The sequence below is a fragment of the Cannabis sativa genome, chromosome X (genome assembly GCF_029168945.1).
Source record: "Cannabis sativa cultivar Pink pepper isolate KNU-18-1 chromosome X, ASM2916894v1, whole genome shotgun sequence".
Classification (NCBI taxonomy): domain Eukaryota; kingdom Viridiplantae; phylum Streptophyta; class Magnoliopsida; order Rosales; family Cannabaceae; genus Cannabis; species Cannabis sativa.
Genome location: NC_083610.1, coordinates 5,766,843 through 5,792,028, shown reverse-complemented (window position 1 = coordinate 5,792,028; position 25,186 = coordinate 5,766,843). Strand labels below are relative to the sequence as shown.

The window sequence follows — 25,186 nt, the reverse complement described above, 5'->3', positions numbered from 1 at the left end:
GTTGCTCGCAGTGACATTTCGTCAAGCTTCGATGCTTTTTCGAGAAATTTCATGGGTTGGAGGTCAAGATCGATTCGTTGCATACTTCCCAACGAAGATTTCATCGATTTGGTTGAGTTGAAAGAGTTTGTGTACGCACGGTTGTTTCTTTTGGTGCTCAGATGGCTTCAATGCAGACACAGTTTTTTACTGTTTTTGCCGATTCCTATGCCAAGGTATTTTAGTTTTTCAATAGTTGTTTTTCGGTTTTTTTTAAGTTGTTTTATACTAATTTAATTTGTAATTTCAATGTAGGACAAAGGCAGTGACTCTTCCAATGATGATGATGGAAGTGGTGATGAAGCAGATTTTGATTTAAATGAATCTGAAGAAACTGATGACAATGAAGAAGAGAATGTTATGGGTGATGAAGAAGGTGAGGGTAGTGAAGGTGAAGAGAAGGATGGTCAAGCTGATGAAGATTCTGACTCAAAAGAAAAAAATGATAAGGGCAGTGATGATGAATCCACTGATAGTGAGGAGAAAGTAGATAAGTAGACAATGTAACTAGGTTTTAGTTACTTTGTGTGGTTTATTTTGTTGTAAGTCCGTTTTAGGTAGTGGTCTTGTAATTCTATGTTCTTGTTATGTCTCTTGTTATGTTTTATTTTTCAGAAATTTGCAACTATTTTTCAGACTATTTATTTGTATTTATTATGTTATTTATATGGCTGTGTTTATAGATTATGTTGTTCGCAATTTATTGTTGGTCTTCTTATTTTACTTGTTGTTTTTATTTTGTTTTTAAGTTGTTATGTAGTTTTTTTTTAGTTGTTGAAGTCTTTCACAAAAAATAACTTCACTTTTTTTCCATTTTCTTTTTCCTTTATTTTCTGTATCAAGAATTTCGTTGATTTCAATGACGGGCCTACTCAAATAGATGTTGAGGCTACTGTTCAGTCCGGTGTAAAAGCAGTTGAGATTATGGTAATGTTGCTTTTGTGTTGTTTTTTGGTTGTGTAAAGGTTGTTATTTTTTACCCATGCTCTAATTACTTTTTAATACCATATATAAACAGATGTCTTCAGATGGAATTGGTGGTGATCCTTGTAAACAGATTTCAGTTTCTGAAAATGTTGAGGTTACGGATCGTCGTCTTGTTTGTTTTGAGATATATTTTTTTTTGGTTGTTTTTTAGTTTCTTCATAATTTTTGTGTTTAACACTGTCTTTTTTCTTTCATTTTTGTGGAAAAAATATATTAGATGGGTGCAACAGGTCTCAATGTTGATTCTAACATTGAACTTGAAGATGACCCAATTCCCGTTGAAGAAACTCCTCTTGTTGACAAGAGGAAATCTAAGAAACCCATAGCGCTGACGTCTCCGTTTATGGAGTATGACTCTTCCATTTCTAGTTCTAAAGATGGTTCTGGTTATGGAGTTGTTAAGTATGTGGCTGGGTTGTGTCCTCTCGATGATAAGATTGGTGAAGATGTAGAACATAAAGACGAGAATGATTTTGACTTGTGGCTTGGTGAAGGACGTCGATCGAAGAAAGATCCGTAAGTGTTTATTTTCAGCATTTTTGTTGTGTTTTTGTATTTTTTTGTTTTTTTACTTTACTATTTATGTTTCATTTTTTTTTTAAATGTTAGGCATGACAAGGACAAGGTTTACTTGAAGGGTAAGGATAAGATTGTTCAAGACGAGAATGATTTTGACTTGTGGCTTGGTGAAGGACGCCGATCGAAGAAAGATCCGTAAGTGTTTATTTTCAGCATTTTTGTTGTGTTTTTGTATTTTTTGTTTTTTACTTTACTATTTATTTTTCCTTTTTTATTTTTTTTAAATGTTAGGCATGACAAGGACAAGGTTTACTTGAAGGGTAAGGATAAGATTGTTCCCCCTTTTCGTTTTGGCGTGGAAGATGTTGCAACCAAGATGTGGTTCCACAAGCTTGCATATCCTGGCCAATGTTTAACTAATTCTGTAAGTTAATTTTTTTTTTTTTGATTTTTTTCAAAAATTTCAGTCTATAGTTTTCTTCATGTTGTTTGTTGGTTGTTTTTTAGTTGTTGAAATATAATTCATTTTCTGATTTTCGAACATTTCTCATTTTTTATTGTTTAGCATCTGGACATCATTTTTTACTATCTACGTAAAAAAGGAAAGTATGCAAAGGAGCCAAAGGTTAAGTTCACAACCACCGATTGCTTATTCTTCAAAACCATTCATGCTTTGTATGAAAAATTTATTGCACAGAAAAAAAATCTTTCTTTGATAACTGCCCAACATGCCATTGCTGATTATATCAGAGGTAGAAAAATGTTATGTGGTTCCCCTTGGCATTTGTGCGATCATGTTTTGTTTATCATCCATATGGAGACTGAATCACATTGGATTCTTGGTCGATTGAATATTGAGGAAAGGTGTATGTACATGTACAACTCCTTGTCGACTGCTATGAAAGATAGTGCTGCTATCAAAGCTTGTCAGCCATTTGCGGTGTTGTTGCCCCACTTTTTTGCTTTGTTTGATGAGTTCAAAAAGGAAAACAAACCGGTTTGTTTAGACCCTTTCGAAGTTGTTAAGGTTGATGGTTTGCCTCAACAAACCTTGAAGTAAGTTGTTTTTATTTTTTATTTTCAAATGTTTTTAAAATTTTGTATGTTATTTTCCTTTTTTAAGTTTTTCTGCTGTTGTTTTTTGGTTGTTTTGCAGTGACTGTGGTTGTTTCGTTGCATCGTTTGCCGAATACTTCATTGATATGAAACCGATTCCTCCCATATTTGATGTTGAGAAACACCGTGATAGGCTTGCTGTGTTGTTCTATAAGTATGCTCGCATGAAAGAATTGGATTTTATTGATAGTGAAGATGAGGCTCCTCCAAAGGGTCCAAAGAAGAATTTGTCTTAGTTATCTATTGGTTGTTGTTGGAAATACTACTTATTTTATTTAGCTTTTGTTTTTTCTATTACCTGATTATGTTCATAATCATAGACAAGTTGTTGTTTCTATAATGTTTTTTTCTTTATTGGAATTGGTTTTTTATTTGTTCATATTTTTGGATTTTTAATTTTTATATTTACTTTAACTCATGATAGCATACTATTAACAACCTTATAACAACCATCGGACAAACTACTAAATTGCATTTTAATCACTTTATGTAGTTTTTTTTCCTTCTTATTAATTTCAACCTTCTTCCACTCATTTAATTATTTAATTATAATATTTGATGTTCTTTTGTATATTAATGATAATAATACCAATTCCCTATTATCAATATCTCTCCACATAAAAAATCACAATAAAAAAATGTATGTAACAACCAATCATAATATGCAGTATGTGTTTTCTAAATATTTTAATATAGTTGTTTTTTGGTTGATGTGTAGTTGTTTCCACTTCTATGCTGTAATTCTTCTGCAGGTCTTTTTGTTATGTCCCTTTTGTCCACACTTGCCACACTTGTTTTGTTTCTTTGTTTCCCAAGCTGCTGCCATTATTCTTTTCCTCGGCCTTCCAGACTTGATTCTCTCCTTTGGAGGCAACACTATGATGTCTTCAAAAAATTCTGGAAGTTCCCATTCTCTTACGTTTCCAACTGGGTATACTGTTTCTTCATATGTTTGCAGCCATGCTTTTGATGTGTAGTATTGTGCACAGTAGTTGTATGTGTTTATGTTCAAGTCCTTCATGACGGCGACTGCATGGTTACATGGCATTTCATCTTTTTGAAATCTATTGCATGTGCACGTCTTCTCCTTCAAGTTTACTATTCTTGTTCTGTCTTCATCTATCACCTCAAACAGGTTTTGGTTTGCTGGTTTCACCGGCATGTTTTAAACCAACTTTAAAACAACCAAAAAACTATGCAAAAACAACTGTTTTCATTTAACTTTATGCGAACGATAATCTCAACTTACTGTTAGTCGCAATGACTGTACATAGTTCCCTATGAGTTTTTTCTCAGATGATGGTGTCAGCCTTGTTGTGCATTTTTGTGCCTCTTTTCTATTATTGTACGTCCACTCTTGCATTTGTGCCCTCAAGCACTCCATTAATGTTGTCACTGGTGTTTCCCTTGCTGCTAAATTTGCTGAGTTCAGTGCCTCAGCTATGTTTGATGTCATGGTAGAGTACCTATAATTTGGACAGTTTCTATCATAGTTACACTTTTGAAAAAAAACTCAAACGCAACGCAAAAACAACGCAAACACAACGCTTTAAATATCTGAATATATCATTAATTTTATCCTTCTTATTAGTTTTCACCTGTTGTTTTCTGAATGATACCTTGACCATTTTTCATGGCCAATTTTTTCCAGGTACGGTCTTATGCGCTTATCCAAGTTGTCTAGCTCCCTCATATGGAATTCAAACTCCATTTCTGTGTAAGCTTTTGCAGCTGCAAAGAATGGCACTCTGAAATGCTTTGCATTTTTTTTGAATTTTGTTTTGAGGTTCGAGAAGAGGTGGAAGATGCAGTAGCCATGTGTTATTTCAGGGAACACTTTCCTAGTTGCTTTGATGATGCTTTCATGTCTGTCTGATATTAGGCATTGACATTCTCGAACCCCGAATGCTTCTTTTATTTTTTTTAAGAACCACTCCCACGATTTATCGTTCTCAGAATCAACTATGCAGTATGCTAGTGGAAAAATTTTCGATTCTGCATCTTGTGTGTTGGCAGTGAGCAACGTGCCTCCATACGCGGCCTTTAGGAATGTACCGTCTACCACGATGATTGGTTTGCAGTTTGGCCAACCTTTTATAGCAGCATTCAATGCAACAAATGCATATTTGAAACTGTCATCATCATCTTTCTCTATGTCTATTAATGTTCCTGAATTTTAATCAAACAGGATTTTGTCAAACAACATGTACGCAACGAAATAACAACCCAAAAACAACTGTTTTTTTCACAAATATTTTCAAAGTAAAATTTTTAAATTTTTTTTACCTGGATTTGTTTTCTGTAGCATGTACAGGTATCTTGGCAAGAGATTGTACGACTCTTTAGCATTTCCATGTAGCTGGGTTTGTGCTCGCTCTTTACTACGCCATGCTTTCATGTAATTCATCTTTATTCCGTATTTGTCTTTCATTTCTGTCTTTATGTCTGCAAGGCTGCACTTTGTTTTCAGGTTCAAGAATTTTGGTTTTACAAAATCTGCTATCAACTTTGATGTAGCTTGTCGTTGATCTCCAAATCTTATTGTAACTGCACATGTGTGTTCTTCTTCGTAGCTCCTTATTATGAATGTTTCTGTGTTTCCATTTTTTGTAGCCTTTAAACTCCATTTGCAGTTTGTGTCCAAACACACTATGTTGTATTCTTTTGTGCAAGATTTCACTACTTTGTATTGAAATATCTTCTTGATTGCAAAGTAGCATAGTGTACTTATCAATGTTTCTTTGTCCTTGTAAATTTGCCCCTTCTCTATTGTTTCATGTCGTTTGTCATTGATGATAATCATTTCTGTGTTGTCCACTTCCTCTTCTTCTTCCTGGTTGTTTTCGAGTTGCTGTACCATTTCTGCAGCCACAAGCTTTGCATAGTCGGTGAAGTCGAAATCTTCATCTACTGCTGTAGTTTTTTCTCTGTTGTTTTCTGGTTGTTGTATGGTTGATTCTGATGACACTGTTCCTGTTTCTAGGAAAAATGTATCAACTTCCCCAGATCCCATCGTCTGCGCAGATAGTTGTTGCTTGGAAGTTGTTGCCGTGTTGTTTCCAGGTTGCTGCAAGTCTTCCTGTGCTGCGTTGTTCTCATACGATTCCATGATCATATTGTTCCACACCATTGTTTGGTTAGGTGGTGCCGTGTTACTGGTTTTGTTCACACACAATGGGTACCTTGTGAAATCAACCTCCTTCGTTAATAGCTTTATGTAGAACAACAGACTTTTGTCATCCTTGATTTGTAGTGGTTGGCCTCCTTCCTTCAGTTGATATTTCAGTTGTAGTTGTGTTGATTCATGGTTGCATTGGAGTTCTTCCATCATTATTCTCATTAGTTCCTCAAAAGTGCACTTGGTTGAAATTAATTCTCCACTTGATTCATAATCAACATAGTTTTTTTTGTCATCCCAATGCCCATTGCTCTGCACCAATATTTGTAATGGTTCCGTTTCCTGAAATAATGTAAATTATTTACTTGGTTCAGTTTTTGTAGTTGCAAACAACTATTTTAATCTTGCAAAACAACCAATAAACAACTCTTTCCACCAATAACTTACGCATCTAACACTTTCAGCTGGCCGACTATTTATATAGGTTAAATCAACTATTAAACAACTATTTTAAAACTGATCAGTAATTAATAACAATAGGTTCATATTTTCCAGTTTGTAGATCCCAAACAACTATTATTCCACTGTAAAACAACTTGTAAACAACAGTTTCAGAATAAAACACTGTAGCAACTATTTATATGCGTTAATGTTTATTTTCATGCAAACCGTTGTTGTTTTTTTCTCAGCTTCATCAATATTTCATTATTATTTCAATTTAATCCGGTTTTCATCAATTAATATCAAATTTCTATTCATCTACACTAAAAGTTTTTTTCACGTTCATGAAAAAATTTGTTTACCTTCAATTCTCCTTCTGATTCAATCATGGGTGAGTTTCTTTGATTTCCAGCTCTCCTTCTACTCGGTTCTTCTCCTCTGATCGCGATTTCTTTGTTCAATGATTGTTGTTTTTGAGTTTTTTTTGTACATCAATGGAGGTTTCCTGGTTTTTTTTTTTTCCTTTTCGTTTTTGATTTTGGATTTTCGGGATTCAGCTGGTTTCCTAGGAGTTCTACATTTTTTTAGATTTTGATTTTGCTGGTTTTGGAAGAAAAATGGTTGAGATTGGGTTGTTGGGGTTGGACGGCTGGATCACGAAGAAGGATCGGCTGTTTGGAAGAAAAATGGTTGAGAATGGTGGTTTCCGTTTTCTCAGCCGGTATTTTTGTAATTACCAACTTTTTAGTTTCCACTTTTGTTTATTTCCTTTTTTAGGGCCATAAATGTAAATTTCATCTATTTTTGGTCTATAATAGAAAAAATCTCAAAAATAAAATCTTAAGAGCACTCTCAAATAGTAAAACCCAAAACTCCACTTTCTTTAAATTTTAATATATTTTATTACTTTCAAATTATAATATTAATATATTTATGGGATGTTAAAAAGTATATATATTGACGCATTCTTTATCTGTTTCGACATCTAAAAGAATTTTTTATCTATTTTTTTTATATTCGTATATGTTATAATTATTTAAGATATCCTACTAATTTTTGAGAAATTCAAACGGTCACGCGTATAGAATAAAATAGTCACGGGTGTAACACATTATTTGAACTATATTTTTAGCATGTTTTTTTTAAATTTTTTTTTTTTTAAAGTTTTAGAGAATGTCTTAAATAAATATAATGTATATTGAAGAGTGTAACTGGAATCTCTCGATTACCTCCAATTACACAGTTACTGTAACGCCCTGTCCAACAGGGACGCCACGTGTGTGCACTTTATTTAAAATACCAATAATTATATAAGATGTGATTATACTAAAAGTGTGGGTAATTAAATTTTTGATAGTTAAAACTCAACCTTTAAACTGTTTAACAAAAGATAAGTAACATGATTTATGGGGTCCCCCTATTTTCAAAATATTTACAAACTGGTTTCAAAGTATTTTACAACATAAACTATATATTTTTCCAAAATACAATCAAAATAGAGCATCCTGTAAACTGGGCTGCCTACGGCTGGTATGTACATTGCTGCTGCGACCATAAACTCATGGTTGCTCGACTTTAGCCTTTCCTTTACCTGCACCATAAAGCACCAGTGAGTCACAGAGACTCAGCAAGAAAGTGATCAAAACAATAATTGAAAGAAAATGATAATCAACTTATTCTCATGCCATTATGTTTACTCACTATTCGACAATAATAAGCACTCCTTTAAACATCACACATTCCTGGTACTTAATAAAGTACCACTTTTTACCACTCGTCACATACGAGCTGAATATGTCACTATCGTTGCCCGATAAAGCAAACGATAAGTAAGAAACCTAACCGCGGTTTCAAGAGTAATTACTCATCACGGTAATAACCGTTTCCAACCCTAGGTCATAACCTAGGCTTAATAAACTTTTAATCAGCATCATGATAATAATTAAGGCCACTTCCATTCATCCATTAATCTTTAACCACATACGGTGCTTACCACTTTTCTTACCTTAATTCAGAAGTCAAAAGTATGGCCGACCTGAGCGGAAGAACAAGCTAAGCAATCCCGGTCCTATGTCACGACAATTGAAACACAATAAATACTTGAACTCAAAGTTCCGGATTAAAACCCTAATTTAGAAATCAAACGCAACCTAACTTCCAGCAACCCCAATTTAGGTCAAGCATCCCATATTTAATTTAAAACAGATAGTACACAACTCCCCGGGTCAAAACTGAACATAAAGCAAACCCGAAAAAATTTCTCCCCTGCAGGCAACCGGTCGACCGGTTCTGATACACCAGAACCCATCCGGTCGACCAGGTTCGGCGAACCAGAACGAAGTTCCTCTTCACCAAAATCGAACCAAAACCCCTCCAAACCTAACCAAACTTTCCAGAACAGTATATTAACATAAATATGGCATAACCTAAGCTGCAAAACACAGTGGTTCAATCTCTAGCTTAAAATCACACACTCAAGTGAAGAAATCAAATTTCTTTTAGCTTCCTCACTCACCAATCAATCCCAACAGCCATGAATTCAATTCAAACATACATTAACAGACCTTATTCAACTTAGATAACAAACCTAAACCTTCACCAAACCTACAGCTTTGAAAACTTTCAAAAAAAATCACAACCCTAGCTTGGAAACCTAAGAAAAACACCAAAACTTAAAGATGAACTTACCTAGGGTGCAAGGTTGACTTGAAGGTGGAGTTTAGCTCTGAAAATTGGAGTTGGCTGAAGCAAAACAATCCCCCTAGTGGCTGGTTTCAGCTGCTCGAAGGAAGAGGAGGAAGAAAGTTGAGAAAAAATGTTTCTTGCCTTGGAAGAAAGCTTCCTCTTTCTTTATAAATGCTTTGTTTTCTTTTTCTTTTTAAATTTCCTTCCTTAAATAACAATAGGCAGCAGAAAAAAAATAAAAAGAAAAGTCAAAAAAAGTTCCTTGAATTCCTAATTTACCCCTCTCACATAATTAATTAATTTTTTTTAAAAAAAAAAACCCTAGGGGCATTTTGGTAATTTTACTAATTCCCCATTCCGACATTCTAATAAAATTCTAACTTAATCCGGGATATTCTCAAAATAATTCTTTCATTTAATGTCGTGACATTGCTAACCACATAGCTAAAATTTCCACAATCACCGGGCCCAAAAATAACGTATTTCATTAAATAATTTCTCAACAATTTACCTAAGTAAGATCATAATCCTACTTCATTTCCCAAGTAATTACATATTTAATAAAATATGTCCATTTAAATATTATTTATTTTCTGGGATATTACAGTTACAATGTAAATATATAGTCAGACAAACATGTCATACTGTGTAGTTGTCTCTAATTAAACATAGATCTAATTACACCGTGACTTTCTAAATGCCCCCTAAGTACTTTGTTATGAATATCTTAAATCTTCGTGCTAAATGCCAACTGAAAAAGTAGTTTCTTAATGCACTCTTCTAAAGGATGTGAAAAAGATGTTGCAACATTTAAAAATAAAAAAATCAAACACGAAATTTTTTTAAAAAAGAAAAAGAAAATACGGCCAAAAATAAATAATAAAGAGCATTGTTATTGAGTATTAGTGGTGTTCAGTATTTTTTATAGGTGACGCCCTACGTTTAGTTAGTGATATTTCTCAAAGTTAATTTCTAATTTATATAGGATTAGATACATAATTACACTAATATCTGTATGACACCAAAAAAAATATTAAACTGTAGACACGTGAAACTATAATCAAATAAAACCAAAAATAAATAATTTAAAATTATGCAAAAAGGTAGACTTAGACATCGATGGAGCAAACCACGTGCCTATTGTTTCTAATTACACAGTGACTTTTTAAATGCGCCCTAAGTATTTTGTCATGAATATCTTAAATCTTCGTGCTAAATGCCAACCAAAAAAGTAATTTCTTACTGCACTCTTCTAAAGGATGTGAAAAGATGTTCCAACATTTAAAAATAAAAAATTAAACACAATTTTTCTTTTAAAAAAGAAAATGCAAATACGGCCAAAAAATAATAATAAAGAGCATTGTTATTGAGTATTAGTGGTGTACAATATTTTTTATAGGTGACGCCCTACGTTTAGTTAGTGATATTTATTAAAAATTATTTTTTTTAATTTATATAAGACTCGATATTTAATTACACTAATATATATATGACACCGAAAAAAATATTAAACAGTAAACACGTGAAACTATAATCAAATAAAATCAAAAATAAATAATTTAAAATTATGCAAAAGGGTAGACTTGAACTCTAAACAGCTTTCTTTAAATTTTAATATATTTTATTATTTTCAAATTATAATATTAATATATTTATGGAGTGTTAAAAGGTATATATATTGACGCACCTTTTACCTGTTTCGACATCTAAAATTTTTTTTTATCTATTTTCTTTTTATATTCGTATATGTTATAATTTTTTAAGATATCTTACTAATTTTTGAAAAATTCAAACGGTCTATTTCACACGCGTATAGAATAAAATAGTCACAGGTGCAACACATTATTTGAATGAGAAATGTTAGTAAATAACCCTATTTTTAACTTTAGTGATAGTTAATGTCCATTTTTTAAAATAATTAAACAAATGTCATTTTTTACTTTTTAATACCTAAAATATCCTTAATTATATAAAATGTATTATAAAAATACCTTAGAGTAATATGAATATAATATACAAATACTATACCTTAGAGTAATATGAGTTATTATGTCATTTTTTTTTTTTTTACTGATATGTATTCTTTTATTTTTATTTTTATTTCTTTCCTTCATGATATATAATATAACATATAAATATTATACCTTAGAGTAATATGAATATACCACAACAATTCTATAGTCAAATAAATATATAAAAGAAACTTAAATAAACTTCCACAAGTTTTTTTTTTCTCTTTCTTTCGTGATATATTATTGCAAATAAAAATAATATACTACTCTATTTATTTATTAATATATCATAGCACATAATAAAGATATACCGTACAAAATAAAAAAAATACTAAAAACTTAAATTAATATTGAATAATTTTTTTTTCCTTCCTATCCTTCACGATATACCATATCACATACAAACGATATAAATATACCATAAACTTAAACTAATATACTATTAAATGATTTTTTTTTTCTACGATATACAATAGCATATAAAAACTGTATTCTGCAATCATAAGCATAAATACTATAGTGAAAAATTAATATACCACCAGTATAGTGGAAAAAATATATGCATACCAAAAACTTAATTTAATATTCCACATGTTTTTTTTTTCTTTCCTTCATGATATACTAATGAACATAAAGACAATATTTCCTAGTGAAATATAACTATACCTCAAACTTATAGTAATATTTCACATTTTTAAATTTCTGTCTTTCGTTCATTATATACCATAGCACATTAAAATAATATACAACAATCTTAAACTAATATACTACCTTTCAGTTTTTTTTAATATACAATTGCACATAAAAACGATATATTATTGTGCAAAATAACTATCCCAAACACTTAATTATTCAAGGTTATAATTGTAATTTCATCATCAAACTTTTAACAGATTGAACATTTTGTTAATTTTTTATAAAAAGGGACATTTATTAACTTAATTGTTAGATTTAGGGCCATTTTGCATTTTGGCCTTATTTGAATTATATTTTTGGCCTGTTAATTTTTTTTTTTTGAATTTCTTAAAATTTTGGAGGTCTTAAATAACTATAATGTACATTAACTATGAGAAAAAAATTAACATGGGAAGTTTTCCCAAGAAGCGTGCAAGTGAGGATAAAGTACGCTGGAAACACTCGTGAGTCGTGTCGTCTTCAGTCCAAGAAGCAGTCAGAGTGACGAAGCTAAATCTCAAGATGAACAAGGTGAAGAAGCTGTGGCCGATGGGGCTGAAGCTGCTGTTGTGGTTGGGGCGGAAGAGGAGGACAAACCTAAAGCTGTGTCTCTTCCCAAGAGACGAGGGAAGATAAGGTACAAGATTTATGGTCTTGATCTTTCTGACCCAAAGTAGGCTATGGTGGCAGATAAAGTTAATGAGGCTGCAGAAGTAATTTGGCCTGAAGAACCGAAACCTATATCTGGGGAATGCAAACTTGTTACTGATAAAATAGTTTCATTGACTGAGAAAGATGATCCATCTCCACTCTTGGCTGAATGGGCAGAGCTTCTTCAACCTAGTAAAGTTGATTGGACCAATTTGCTTGATAGATTGAAAGAACAGAATACTGAGCTGTACTTTAAGGTAAACAAACATTGCATATGACATGTATTATGCTAGTAGTAAGAGTTGTGAGTTTTTCTTTTGACCATTTTTGGCTAAATTCCATGTCACACTTTGTGATTACTATTTACCTTTTTTCTTTTTTCACAACAATTTTGCATTGTTTATCACCAGCTTTAACTTTATATAAGTAGCAATGACATCAGACTGTAAAAGACTATAAGCTAAATATATCTAATAATCTGATTCTGAATCATGCAAATATTATAATTAGTTAATATGATTTTAGGGTAAGAAGTGGGAGAGAACAGCCTTGGTAAGTAATTTAGTATGTTTCATTGTTGGCTCTTAAATAATTCTGATATCATTAGGTTTCATAAAAAAATTTCTACAATAAAAATCATGTTCTATAAAGTGTATATTTTGTCGATTTGCATAGTAAGGTATCTTTGTTCTGTTTTGTTTTGCTGAAGTGTTCAGATTTCTTCATTCTGTGTTTCAGTTTAAATATTATGTAAAATCTAACACTGACAGAGTCATTTACGTGTGTACATAACTATATACCATTTTTATTTAGACTAAAAACATATAAAAATCTCAAAAAACTGACTTTTGTTCTGTACATGAGTTAAAAAGTTAACATCTTATGTCTGTTTTTTGCTATTATTTACCGATCCGCAAATAATGTAGTCTAGCAAACATTCAAATTTTGAATGCACTCTTTTTTGTATTAGAGCTCGAGGTATCCCTACTTATGTTATTAAAATTTTTTCCTTTTATGCCGAGACAAATCTGATACTGGACATGTTTTGTTTATGTGAACTGTATCTTCGTAATTTCTGATGTCAAACGGGATTTGTTTTGTAGGTAGCAGAACTTTTATTAAGCGAGAAGTCTTTCCAAGCAAATATTCGTGATTACTCAAAGCTTATCGATGCTCATGCTAAAGAGAACCGTTTGGAAGATGCAGAGAGAATCCTCAAAAAGATGACTGAAAATGGTATCATGCCTGATATTTTGACTGCCACTGTTTTGGTTCACATGTACAGCAAGGTTGGAAATCTTGAACGTGCAGAAGAAGCGTACGAAAGTTTGAGGGCCCAAGGTTTCCAACTAGACTTTAATCTTTACAATTCCATGATCATGGCTTATGTCAATGCCAAGCAACCTGGAAAAGCGCATAAAATAGTGAGGGATATGGAAGCGAGCAATATCAATCCCACAGAGGAGATGTACATGGCTGTGTTTCGATCATTTTCCCATAAAGGAGATTGCATTGGAGCCTTAAATATTTCCAGTTCCTTGCTGTGTGCTGGGTACCAAGTAAATGCCGAGACTTGTAAATTGCTTGTCGAGGCATATGGGAAAGCTGGCGAATCTGTTAATGCAAGGAACTACTTTGACCACTTAAGAAAACTTGGTGAAATGCCAGACGACGAGTGCACTGGAAACATGATTTCAGCTTATCAAGTGAAGAACCAATTGGGTCTAGCCTTGGAACTTTTGTTGCAGCTCGAGAAGGATGGTTTCGAACCGGGAGTAGCTACTTACACTGTTCTTGTGGATTGGTTAGGAAAACTAAAACTAGTTGAGGAGGCCGAGCAAGTGGTGGCCAAAATTTCCGAGCTGGGTGAAGCTCCTCCGCTTAAACTTCATGTAAGCCTTTGTGATATGTATTCAAAGGCTGGAATTGAGAAAAAGGCTCTACAAGCTTTGGGGGTTCTCGAGGCTAGAAAGGAAGAATTGGGTCAGGGTGAGTTCGAGAGGATCATAGATGGACTTGTGGCTGGCGGCTTTCAGCAACAGGCTCGTAGGATGGGGCAGTTGATGGAGGCACAAGGTTTCCCCATTTCCGAGCCACTGAAGGTAAAGTTGATGGCGAAGCAAACTTTTCAAAGCACCGGACAAACTTTTCAAAGGACCAGACGAACCCGGGTATGACATAATTTGGATTCGTTTAAGGCTTTTTAGTTGCTCTGTTTCGATAGTTCACTCAAACTTAATATTTAAATTATATAAATGTGTTTTGATGTAATAAATAGAGAGAGTCTATTATTAGAAAATGGATTAAGTAGTAGGAAATTTTTGATATTTTATTTAAACATTTACTAAATATTTCTGAAATTTCATCAGAACACTTCTAAATTTCAAAACTTTGTTAAACAGGTTTTCATTCACTGTCTTCTTGAATTGATTTTGATCATTTAGAATGTCATTTTCTCTAATTTGAACTTTTTAATACTAATCAACAATTTCTAAAGGCAATCAAGGTAGCTTTAGAAGATTATCTAAGTTGAATCTAAAACTCTCATTTCAGTTTCTCCATCTCTTTCCTCAAAAGATATAGGCTTATAATGCTTAGCACAAACAACAAATAATCCAAAATTGAGTGCAGCCAAAGCAGCTGATAAGAAGTAAAACCAATCCAAATGGCCATCATTTAGGTTAGGAGGAACCCAACCGGGTTTCTTCCCATCACTCGAAGATGTAATCCTCATCACGATACTTAAAATAGCGCTAGCACCGTAGCTCCCCATGGCCGAAGCAGACAACGACAACCCTATTCCCAAGCTCTTTAACCCGTCGGGTGCTTGTGAAGCAAAAAATTCCATCCGAGCCACATAGACAAACGCGTCCGAAGCTCCCACTAGAAAGTACTGCGGAATTTGCCACAAAATGCTCAAAGAGCTAGTCTCCTGTTTGAGGGAACCAATGGCGAATTTCCTCCTTTGTTGCTCGACGAATCCAGCTACCAACATGGCTAGTGAGGCAATAGCGAGCCCTATTCCTATCCTCTCTAAGGCACTCGGAAGCTTTGGCTCGCGTTTTGTTACTTTAACATGCAAAGGGAATACGAGTCTCTCGTATAGTATGATGAAGAGCGATGTGAAGATGAAATCACATACAGTCATGCTTGCAGGAGGGATATCGAAGCTGAAGACTCTTTGGTTCATAACTGCGCCTTGTTCAATGAAAAGCGAAAGCATTTGAACAAAAACTACAGAGGAGAAGATTGTGCAAAGCCATATTGGTAATAATCTTAACACACATTTTACTTCTTCAACTTGAGTGACAGTACAAACATGCCATGGATTTTGTGTGCTTTTGCCTTCGGTTGTTGTTGTGATTAGTTTCATATCTTCTGTCATAATGATTGCAGCCCGGTCAAGAAACCTATATGAAAGAAAATATCATTAAAAATCTCAACATTTTAAAATAGAATAGCATCAATTTAAAGCAAAGAAAAGCAAAAGAAATTAAGAGCAAAAATGACATTTTAAGAACTTAATACTTACAAATATTACTATGAAAATTGTCTTTGATGTATTAAAATAAATGGGAATTCATACCTAGGATTACAAAAATATATGAACCAACTAATAGTTTTTGGTTAAGAAATTCTAATTGAAATGAGAAATTATATTTAAATAACTTACGATTTTGACTATTTATTATATTGATATATAGTTTGAATTAACTAAAAATCATAACATACATACTTACTTGAAGCCATTACTATGAAGAATCCTCCTCATTCCATTTCTTTCACTCTCTTTCAAATCAACTTCATAAAGCTCTTGATCACCATTCAAGGGCATCTTGAGATTAAATTTTCTAAAAGAGGCAACAATAACTTGAGAAAACCTAGAGATGGGATTCCCACAAGGCTTAAAACGCCTATACCTCAAATTCCCACTTAAGAGAAAACCATAAGCAACAATGGAAGATAAAGTACAAATCCGAAAAGCCAACACCCATTGCCCCATGTCCTCGATGTAAACCAAAATCGTCTCGGCGGCTAGGGCACCGAGGTTTAGAGCCAAGTAAAAGTAGGTAAAGAATGAAGCTTTGGAGTGTCTTTCCTTTGGATCTTCCTCATCAAATTGGTCAGCTCCAAATGCAGCAAGTGCAGCCTCAGCTGCCCCATTTCCTAAGGCAATTAGGTATATTGATGTGTAGAATAATGCTATTTGGAATGGTTTGTGAGCCTCACATGGCTCACCAATCTTTCCACAACCTTGAGGAGTGAGTAGAAATATGTGTGTTGATAAGGACAATGCTATTAAACCCTACAAAAAAAAAGTATAAGCATTTAAACTAAATTAATACTAGTGATTATATAAACTAGTTTAGTAAGTAAAGCGAGTTAGTAATATTTTGAAAGTCTTTCGTATTAGCTGATCTATTTTAATCAGACTACTAGTATTTCACTTATAATACCAAAATTAATAAACTAACGAAACAAATTTATTCACCAAAAAAATGAAAGGAGTAGTACTACACATTTTATTTCAGAAAAAAAGTCTTAACTGTGTGAATCTCATTTTCTCCGAACTCAACAATAAAGTTACTACTAGGTCGAAAAAATATGTTTAATTTTGTCAAAACAAAGCTATTTGAAAAATCCAAAGAACATTTATACATTAATAAATGAATAAATAAGATTTATCCCTCTGAATTATAACCCTCGTAGAGTTTTGTCCTATAAACTGTTCTTTGTTGTAAAATTCCACTTGAATTATAAAAATTATTACAAACATCTCTATGCAGTTGTAATTTGCTCATTTCTTTAAACAATTTGTTGATATAATACTAACATGACGTTTATCAAGCCTAGTTCAAGAGTTCAGGAAAAAAAAAAATAAATGCATAAATAATAGTCTAATAACAGGGGGCAAAATTTTACAGGGTCATAGTTTAGGGGACACAAATATTATTTATACTTAATAAATTATAAGTATAGTCTAGTGTTAGTACAACTTTCGTAAGAAAACCTAAATCCTTTTCTCCCGAAGTAAAATTATAGTCCAATCAAGACGATATCTAACTATAAAATTACTCGATTTCCGAAACACAATAAGCATAATTTTATCAAAAGGAAGATGTTAAAGGATTGAAAAACTTACAATAATGTAAATGACTTGAAAGATGAGACAAGTTAGGTATCTTCCCAAGTAAGAGTCACTAAGAAAAGCACCAATTAATGAGAAGAGATAGACTGTTCCCATCCATGTGGTAAATGTGTGTGCAGCCTCAGCATGAGAGTACCTCAAAACTGATTTTGAGAACACAACCAAGTTCACTTCAACACCTGAAAATCCCAATATGACCAGTCCTTGATTCACTGCAAAATTAATTTCAATATCCAAATATTAAAAAAAATATATTGAAATTAAATAAATAAATAATAATAATAATATAATTAATTAAAATTACCTAGAAGCAAAATTCCACATCTCCATGTACCACTAGTCTCTTTTAGAGCTGGTTTTCGATAGCAATCAACTGAACCATCTTTTGTGATATTTTTATTATTCTTATTATCTCTAATACCTTCTTCTTCCTCCATTTTTTAATTTCTTTGATATCAATATATAAAATTATTATTAAAATAATAAAATTAATATTAAATGCAAAAAGTTATATATATATATATATATATAAATATATGAGTGCACTTTTAATGGGTATTACCTATGAATGGGTAAAATTAGAAAATTTTGAGTTTTTATACTTAATTTTTCTATCTAATTAAAAAAAATTCTCATTTTTATATCATATGGGCTGAGATTGTTCCATCGGTAAAAAAAAAATTAAAAAAAAGTTTTTTAGCAAGAAAAATGAGAAAAGAAAAAATTGAGTTTGAGTTAAATATTTTTGTATGAACATATTTTTGATATAGTATAAAAAGAGATATTTTTTGATATTTTTTTTTAATTAAGTAGTTAAATTAAGTATAGAATTTCAAATTTGTGATTTAATTATTCGTTATTATATTAAAATTCGAGGGTTTGGCATTTTTAAAATAAATATTTAAAAAACCGTGTTTTTGCAAATGTCAGTTGTATATAAGAAAATATAAAAACTGTACGCGTTTGCAGCAGCAGAAAGTAATTCTGCTATAGCAAAACTGAACAGGCAGAATATAAAATATTTGCAGAAAAATAAATAACTTGACACAAGAGATTTATACGTGGTATCAGTGTTCTCCCGAACACTCCTAGTCCACGGGGCCACGCCCAGAGAATGAAATCAATTAATAAAGTATCAAAATTACAAAGACAATTGACTTAAACAAGTTTAGACTCCCTCTAAAGTATTGCCGCAATCCTTTGTAATCCACTTTATGAATCTGACTTCTTGAAACACCTTCAAGCCCGAACTCCCTTCGTCTTTGAAGTGTGAGTGCTTACTTCCTCCCGAAGTAAGGCTTCAACAAGTCTTCTCTCGAAGACCAAGTGCTTACTTCCTCCCGAAGTAAGGCTTCAACAAGTCTTCTCCCGAAGACCAAGTGCTTACTTCCTCCCGAAGTAAGGCTTTATCAAGTCTTCTCCCGAAGACCAATCTCTTGTTCAGTCAAGTAGTTCTTCACAACCTCTAGGATAGAGTAAGAACAGAAATAGAACAACTAGAACCTAGATGAACAACTAGGCTCTCACAAAACAAAGAAAGACTCTCTTCTCTCAAAAGATAAATGTAAAAAATGAATAATGGAAGAGGTAATTCGAATGGTTGCTCTCTAGGCTCTATTTATAGATCATAGAAACCGAAGAGGCAACCACAAGTTCGAATTAGCAGCTGTACAAAAACTTTCCAAACGAAACACGATCTGCTACATCAGATTCGGATGCTGACGAAGCAGATCTGCCCAGAAACGGGAAACTTACTAAAATCGGGTCCGATCTTCTTTCAATGCTTGATTCCTGCCAAAAAGAGATTAGATATTCTGATTGTATCAAGATACAATCGAAATCAATAAGGAAAAGGCAATAAACAAAGTTTCCCTAAAAAAGACAACTTTCCAAAAGAGAATTCCTTCTCTTTTGAGAAGTTTTCAACAAATGAAAGTTCAGCTGAAAGTGCAACTTTCCAAACAAGGAAAATGGCAACTAATAACCGAATAAAAGAGGTAAGATTTCGAAAATGAATGCATAGCAATCTTACCATAAAAAGGAAAAATTATTTTGTCACCTAACTTGCCAAAAAAGGACTTTACAATATTTATAGTTAAATTTGTTTAGTAACTATTCATGGATAATGCTCATTAAAATGTATTCGTATCTATTCTATATAAAATGTGGCTATATAACCGAATTCTTGGTTTATGAGAAATTAGTGGGTGAATTTTTTTTTTTAATTTTTTATTCAAAAATAACAATTTTTTTGGCTGAGGTTAAATTCAAAAAATATATACGATTTTTTTGGCTGAGGTTAAATTCAAAATATATATACGATTGACATTGCCCTACATCCGATTGCCACCAATATTTAGAGTCTTGGTTTGGTTTGCTGTGTTTTGAACCCCAATATTTGGATTAGGTTTGTGACCTTCAAAATAGATTCTGATTTGTTTGTAGTTGATTCCCACAATGTATTTACGGTAGATTAGTGGTGTCCATATAATTGTATATGACTCTCGTTCTTCTAGCTTTCTTTTTCTAATGGAAGCAAAAAGTAGCCTTTTTGTGGGTTTAAATGTTTATTTGCTTCTCTTTCATGTAGTCTATTTATTTTATAATTTCTTTTTTACCTCTGGTTTTGTTCTCTGATTATTTATGAGTTTCTTTTTACGGGTCATTTTGTTAAATTTGATATACTACCCTACAATGGAGAAATCTGGGTATGGAAGAGACGGTATTTACAGGTCTCTAAGACCACATCTACACCTCCCCAACAACAACAATCTCTCAATGGTTTCATTCCTTTTCAGAAACTCATCTTCATACCCACAAAAGCCAGCTCTCATTTATTATTATTATTATTATTATTATTATTATTATTATTATTATTATTATTATTATTATTATTATTATTATTAGTCAATTATTTATTATAATTCAACTTTTTAATTTATATTTATTAATTATTTAATTTTAATTATTTCTCATGTTTTATATATTAATTTTACTTTTCATTCCTACAGTATTTATTTATTATTTTTGTAAAATTTCTTTTTCAGAATATTTTTTATTTATTATTTTATGCAAATTTTATTCTTCTTCTTTAAACGATTTTTTCTTCTAATTTAACATGTTAGTCATTCTTTTTTCTTACAATTTTCCAATTTTATATAGATTATTTATTTTAATTTCTAATATTACTAATTTTTTAGTATTATTAATAACAATGTGTACATCATAAGTTTATATATACAATTATGACATTCTTAACAAGTTTATTTTTATAAAAACAAATATTTCAAAAAATAATTTACAATTAGTTATTGAATTCTTAAAAAAAAAATTCATTAAAATTTAAATAAAACTAATATTTACGTGGCGAGAACTTTCATCTAGTATATATATATTGCTAGTTGCCAATAGCATGTACTAAGAATATATTATAAAAGATCCTTTTTCCCCACTATACAACAAAATTTGCCTTTGTTTGCAATATCTAAATTGGAATTTAAACACAATTTAACTTGTCTTTGTTTGCAATAATAATAATAATAATAATAATAATAAATAAAATAAAATAAAATTAGGTAAGGATTTCTCCTACGTAAATGATATTACGTTGACAAGGCCACGTCATAAATTCTTCTATTTTTGTATTTAGTTTTTTTATTTTTCATGATACCTATATTATAATTTTTTAGAATCACATATATAAATATTATAGAAAAATTCTACAATATACCCCCTTAAAATAGATATATTGATACACCTTTATCTATTTTGGGAAATTCTATAATGCACCCTTTTAAAATGGATACATTGATCCACCCTTATCTGTTTTAGCATCCGAAATAATTTTTAATTTTTTTTTCATGGTCATGTACGTTATAGTTATTTAAGATATCCTGCAAAATTTTGAGAAATTTGAAAACGTTTAACACGCCGAAAACTACGTTCAAACAGTGTATTGCACGCGTGACTATTTTATTTTATACGCGTGTAAAATAGACTATTTGAACATTGTTTTCTATATTATAAATTATTCAGAATTTCTCAAAATTTTGTAGGTTATCTTAAATAGCTATAACGTACATGAATATGAAAAAAAATTAGAGTAAAAATTTTTTCTGGATGCCGAAACAAGTCAAGGGTGTATCAGTACATCCCTTTAAAGGGGGTGCATTGTAGAATTACCCATCTATTTTAGCATCCGAAATAATTTTTTAGTTTTCTCATGGTCATGTACGTTATAGTTATTTAAGACATCCTGCAAAGTTTTAAGAAATTTAGAAAAGTTTAACATGCCGAAAACTATGTTCAAACAGTGTATTGCACTCGTGACTATTTTATTTTATACGCGTAAAATCGACTGTTTGAACATTATTTTCTATATTGTAAATTATTCCGAATTTCTCAAAAATTTGTAGGATATCTTAAATAGCTATAACGTACATGAATATGAAAAAAAATTAGACTAATTTTTTTTTTCTGAATGCCGAAATAAATTAAGGGTGCATCAATGCATCTCTTTTAAAGGGTGCATTGTAGAATCACCCAATATTATAATATCAAAAACAAAATTTAAATATTTTATTATTATTTTTATACTTATAATAATTAGTGACTATTTTTTTTTCGATATTGTTATATATTCGTAATTTTACCGAAATAAATAAACAAACTATCAAAAGAGCCATTTAAAAGATGTATAGTTTCTTTTTTCGAAAAATATTTTGAGACAAATCAATTATACTTTTATATTTATATATAAAAGAAAAGAATAATGGAAAGAAAAGTTGTCCGTAAACATTACAATAAAATAGTTATTTTTAGTGATAATTTTTTAGTATTAACATATTTTTTTTGTTATTAAATGTGACTTTTAGTCACAATAAAAAATTACTTGTGACTAAAATATAATAGTTAGATACAAGTTATCACAATAAAATTTAAATGTGTTAAAAAATATTTATTATGACTAAAATTAAATTGAAATTTTTACATGAAAAATCCTTTTTACTCTCTTTATTACATTATTACCCTCACACGCCTATTACTACATTTATACTTACAAACTTATTTTTATTACACATTTACCACTTACTCATCATACCATGCATACACGTGTTCTATCCCCATGCATCATCAATCAAATCATACTCTCTTCCCTCTCTTTTTTCATTTTGTTTTGATTTCATTTTCTATTCTTCATTTCTGTTCTCTAAGTTCATTTTGAAATCAAGTAACCTCCATTAACCACTCACAATTTATCACGTTTTTCCCTCTTATTTTTGGTTCATCCACGAATTTTCAACTTCCTCTTAGCCCACGATTTAGCAACTGTTTTTCCCTCTCTGTTTCATTTTTTTTCAATCTTATTTATACCATGGCAATCACTCGGTCATCTTCATCCCCTTCTCCAGTTCTCAAAAGAAATCAAAAATGGGCAAGAAATCTTTGGCCAACAAATCCAAGGAGTAAACGCCCCGATCATTGATGATTTTGATTCGATTTTGAAGCTCCCATGCGAAGCGTGTGAAACCCAGCTTCTTCGAAGAAATCGAAGGTTTGAACTTGGAGGAGTCCTCGCTTCCGAGAATTTACGGGAAAAAATTTCGAAACATTACACATTACGAGATCGGATGAGGTTGGTTTTTAGTTTTATTTTCGTTTCCCCCTTTTCTTCCATTTCTGCTTTACCCAGATTTTTGGCGTTTCATGATCATTTTGCTTTGTGTGATTTTAGGGTTTCATTTGTGCATTTTGTTTCATGTTTTTAAATTTTTTAGTTATTTATTGTTGCTTTTTATTTTTCCATTTGATTCTGGTCTGGGTGTTGTTATTTAATTTTGTTTTGTTTTCTTTATTTTTAGTGTTTTTTTGTGCTTACAGGTTATGTGTTTTGTTTTCGTTTTTGGTGTTTTCAATCATTCTTCGTTAGTTTCTTTTCGAGTTTTTAAATAGTTTATTCTTGGTATGTTTTGATGTGTTTTCGATTTTCATAAGTTTTTGTTGTTTCTTTGTTATGTTTTAGATTTCAAAATTATTTTCAAATCTTTGCTCATATTTTCCTATAGTTGTATATGTTTTTTAGTTTGTTTGTTGTTTTAATATAGTTTTGTTGTTCTTTTTATCTTTTGCATTTTTCGATTTCTTTTAGGGTTAGTTGTTTCTTGTTTTTTATGTTTCCAAACGATTTAAGGTCTTTTCTTTGTTATTTTTACGTAGTAGTTGTTTGCCATTGATAGTTTGTTTTTAGTTTGTTTGTAGTTGTATTACGGTTTTCATCTTTGTTTAACTCGGGATTTTTAATTTATATTGGCCCTTTTTTGTTATGTTGCGGGTTTGGGGGCATAAATTTAGTCCTTCGATTTTTACGGATCTAAGTGTGTGTGCACCGGTGTGTGATACACGTGATAAATAATATTAAAAACACTTTATACGGTTAATTTGCTTTCTTTGTTTCGTCAAACTCGGTTTGGGCATTTTCTGGATATGCACGAGTTTGTTTTTTCACCTGAAGTCGTTCATAGTTTACTACTAAGGAAGTTTCTGACCTAATCCTAAGGAGTTTTGGGCTAAGGTTCTTCGTAGTTGCATACGGTTTAGTCTTAGAAGAATTTTACCTTATTTAACGGTTTAGATTGTTTCGGTGATTGCAACAAGTTGTTGTTTTCACGGAAACAAATCAATTGGTAGAAACTTGTTTTAGTGGTGTAAAAACTATTGACAACAAAGCCATCGAGGATGCTTTTTTGGGTAGTCGGTGGGGTTTGGATGAGTCTTATTGGTTTGAAAATGGTACATTTTTTGTATTTCATTCGGTGTTTTCTTCTTAGCAATACTACGACAAAGAAGTGTCTGACAGGTTTGTTCTAGATATAGTTGATAGCGGTCGGTGGGATGAGTATTGTTGGGGTAGGGAATCATTTGAATTGACAATTGACTCATTCAAAGGTAGGATTGAGCATGGTATCATTATGAAAAATAGAAAGGCGAGAGAAGGGAGGCCAATATGATGGGTGGTATAGGGCATTGGGATGTCCTTGGGTTTTTCTTGTTTGGTTTTATGAATGCTTTGTCTGCAATGGTGAACTCTTTCTGTAAGAGAGTTTCATCTTATTCCCGGGATTCGGCCAGACGACACCATCGTCACCAAAATCCAACCGCTTCGAGACTTGAAGGGCAAGATTTTTGATTTACCTTTGGAGAAGGTACTTTATAGTTTCTTTCTTGTTTTTTCTGTTTCTTTTCGAGTTTAATATTTGTAGTTGTTTTTGGTTTTTCCAATTGTTTTAATTTTTTCATACTATGTTTAATTATCTTTATTCGATTGAAGATAAAAAACATGCGTCCTGCGATGAAGGCGGCGGCTTCAACTTGACGGTCTATTTCTCGATGAATCTATTGATGAACGTGGTGTAGTGAAGCAATCCTTCGATGGTGGCTCATCTTGAAGAAGTCGATTCGGCGGATATTGATTGGATGAAATCTATTTGGAGATGCTCGGTTCGAATCAATCATCATTGGTAGGGACTTCATTTCGTTGAGGTGTTTTGTTGATTTTAATTTCAAATCTTTAATGGTATAATTAAGGATATCCAAGAGAAGGTTAATGCCATTCATCGTCGTCCTTCGACGAGGTATTTATTCTTACTTTATTGTTTAGGTTTTTTTATTTTTTTGTATAGTTTCTTTCTTTTGTTTTATTTAAGTTTTATTTATGTTGGGCGATACGAGGAAAGTCATCGGATGAATTAGTAACTCGAATTCGATGATGATCCCGATGATGATGATGATGATGAT

General features: G+C 31.8%; 5 protein-coding genes across 5 annotated transcripts; 2 read left to right on the top strand and 3 right to left on the bottom strand.

Annotated features, from left to right (window-relative positions):
- The first annotated feature begins 1,548 nt into the window (after positions 1 to 1,548).
- LOC115704085 (uncharacterized) lies at positions 1,549 to 4,466 on the top strand. The gene is made up of 3 exons (XM_061105637.1): positions 1,549 to 1,740; positions 1,837 to 1,969; positions 2,111 to 4,466. Exons 2-3 carry the CDS (start codon positions 1,922 to 1,924, stop codon positions 2,603 to 2,605), a joined length of 543 nt encoding a protein of 180 aa, XP_060961620.1. The 5' UTR covers positions 1,549 to 1,740; positions 1,837 to 1,921; the 3' UTR covers positions 2,606 to 4,466.
- LOC115713790 (uncharacterized) lies at positions 3,392 to 3,823 on the bottom strand. Its single transcript, XM_061105776.1, has one exon. It carries the CDS (start codon positions 3,821 to 3,823, stop codon positions 3,392 to 3,394), a length of 432 nt encoding a protein of 143 aa, XP_060961759.1.
- Positions 3,902 to 6,870, bottom strand: LOC133031969 (uncharacterized). Its single transcript, XM_061105775.1, has 4 exons — positions 6,583 to 6,870; positions 4,948 to 6,121; positions 4,281 to 4,830; positions 3,902 to 4,127 (listed from the first exon to the last, which is right to left on the bottom strand). The coding sequence occupies exons 1-4, from the start codon at positions 6,607 to 6,609 to the stop codon at positions 3,902 to 3,904; spliced, it is 1,977 nt and encodes a 658-aa protein (XP_060961758.1). The 5' UTR covers positions 6,610 to 6,870.
- A 5,252-nt stretch (positions 6,871 to 12,122) lies between these two features.
- Positions 12,123 to 14,656, top strand: LOC133031734 (pentatricopeptide repeat-containing protein At1g19525-like). The gene is made up of 2 exons (XM_061105337.1): positions 12,123 to 12,500; positions 13,347 to 14,656. Exons 1-2 carry the CDS (start codon positions 12,273 to 12,275, stop codon positions 14,418 to 14,420), a joined length of 1,302 nt encoding a protein of 433 aa, XP_060961320.1. The 5' UTR covers positions 12,123 to 12,272; the 3' UTR covers positions 14,421 to 14,656.
- Positions 13,345 to 17,912, bottom strand: LOC133031733 (protein NRT1/ PTR FAMILY 7.3-like). Its single transcript, XM_061105335.1, has 4 exons — positions 17,697 to 17,912; positions 17,387 to 17,604; positions 15,984 to 16,549; positions 13,345 to 15,653 (listed from the first exon to the last, which is right to left on the bottom strand). Exons 1-4 carry the CDS (start codon positions 17,827 to 17,829, stop codon positions 14,768 to 14,770), a joined length of 1,803 nt encoding a protein of 600 aa, XP_060961318.1. The 5' UTR covers positions 17,830 to 17,912; the 3' UTR covers positions 13,345 to 14,767.
- Between the last annotated feature and the right edge of the window lie 7,274 nt (positions 17,913 to 25,186).

Excerpts from the sequence above, each read along its gene's own strand:
- LOC115704085 (XM_061105637.1), top strand. The coding sequence starts at position 1,922 with ATGTGGTTCCACAAGCTTGCATATCCTGGCCAATGTTTAACTAATTCT. Across the intron at positions 1,970-2,110 it reads GCCAATGTTTAACTAATTCT|CATCTGGACATCATTTTTTA; the intron begins GTAAGTTAATTT and ends TTTATTGTTTAG.
- LOC133031733 (XM_061105335.1), bottom strand. The coding sequence starts at position 17,829 with ATGGAGGAAGAAGAAGGTATTAGAGATAATAAGAATAATAAAAATATC. Across the intron at positions 17,605-17,696 it reads ATGTGGAATTTTGCTTCTAG|TGAATCAAGGACTGGTCATA; the intron begins GTAATTTTAATT and ends TTAATTTTGCAG. Across the intron at positions 15,654-15,983 it reads CTTCATAGTAATGGCTTCAA|GTTTCTTGACCGGGCTGCAA; the intron begins GTAAGTATGTAT and ends TCTTTCATATAG.
- LOC133031734 (XM_061105337.1), top strand. The coding sequence starts at position 12,273 with ATGGTGGCAGATAAAGTTAATGAGGCTGCAGAAGTAATTTGGCCTGAA. Across the intron at positions 12,501-13,346 it reads ATACTGAGCTGTACTTTAAG|GTAGCAGAACTTTTATTAAG; the intron begins GTAAACAAACAT and ends TTTGTTTTGTAG.
- LOC115713790 (XM_061105776.1), bottom strand. The coding sequence starts at position 3,823 with ATGCCGGTGAAACCAGCAAACCAAAACCTGTTTGAGGTGATAGATGAA.
- LOC133031969 (XM_061105775.1), bottom strand. The coding sequence starts at position 6,609 with ATGATTGAATCAGAAGGAGAATTGAAG. Across the intron at positions 4,831-4,947 it reads GCTACAGAAAACAAATCCAG|GAACATTAATAGACATAGAG; the intron begins GTAAAAAAAATT and ends ATTAAAATTCAG. Across the intron at positions 4,128-4,280 it reads GGCCATGAAAAATGGTCAAG|GTACTCTACCATGACATCAA; the intron begins GTATCATTCAGA and ends TCCAAATTATAG.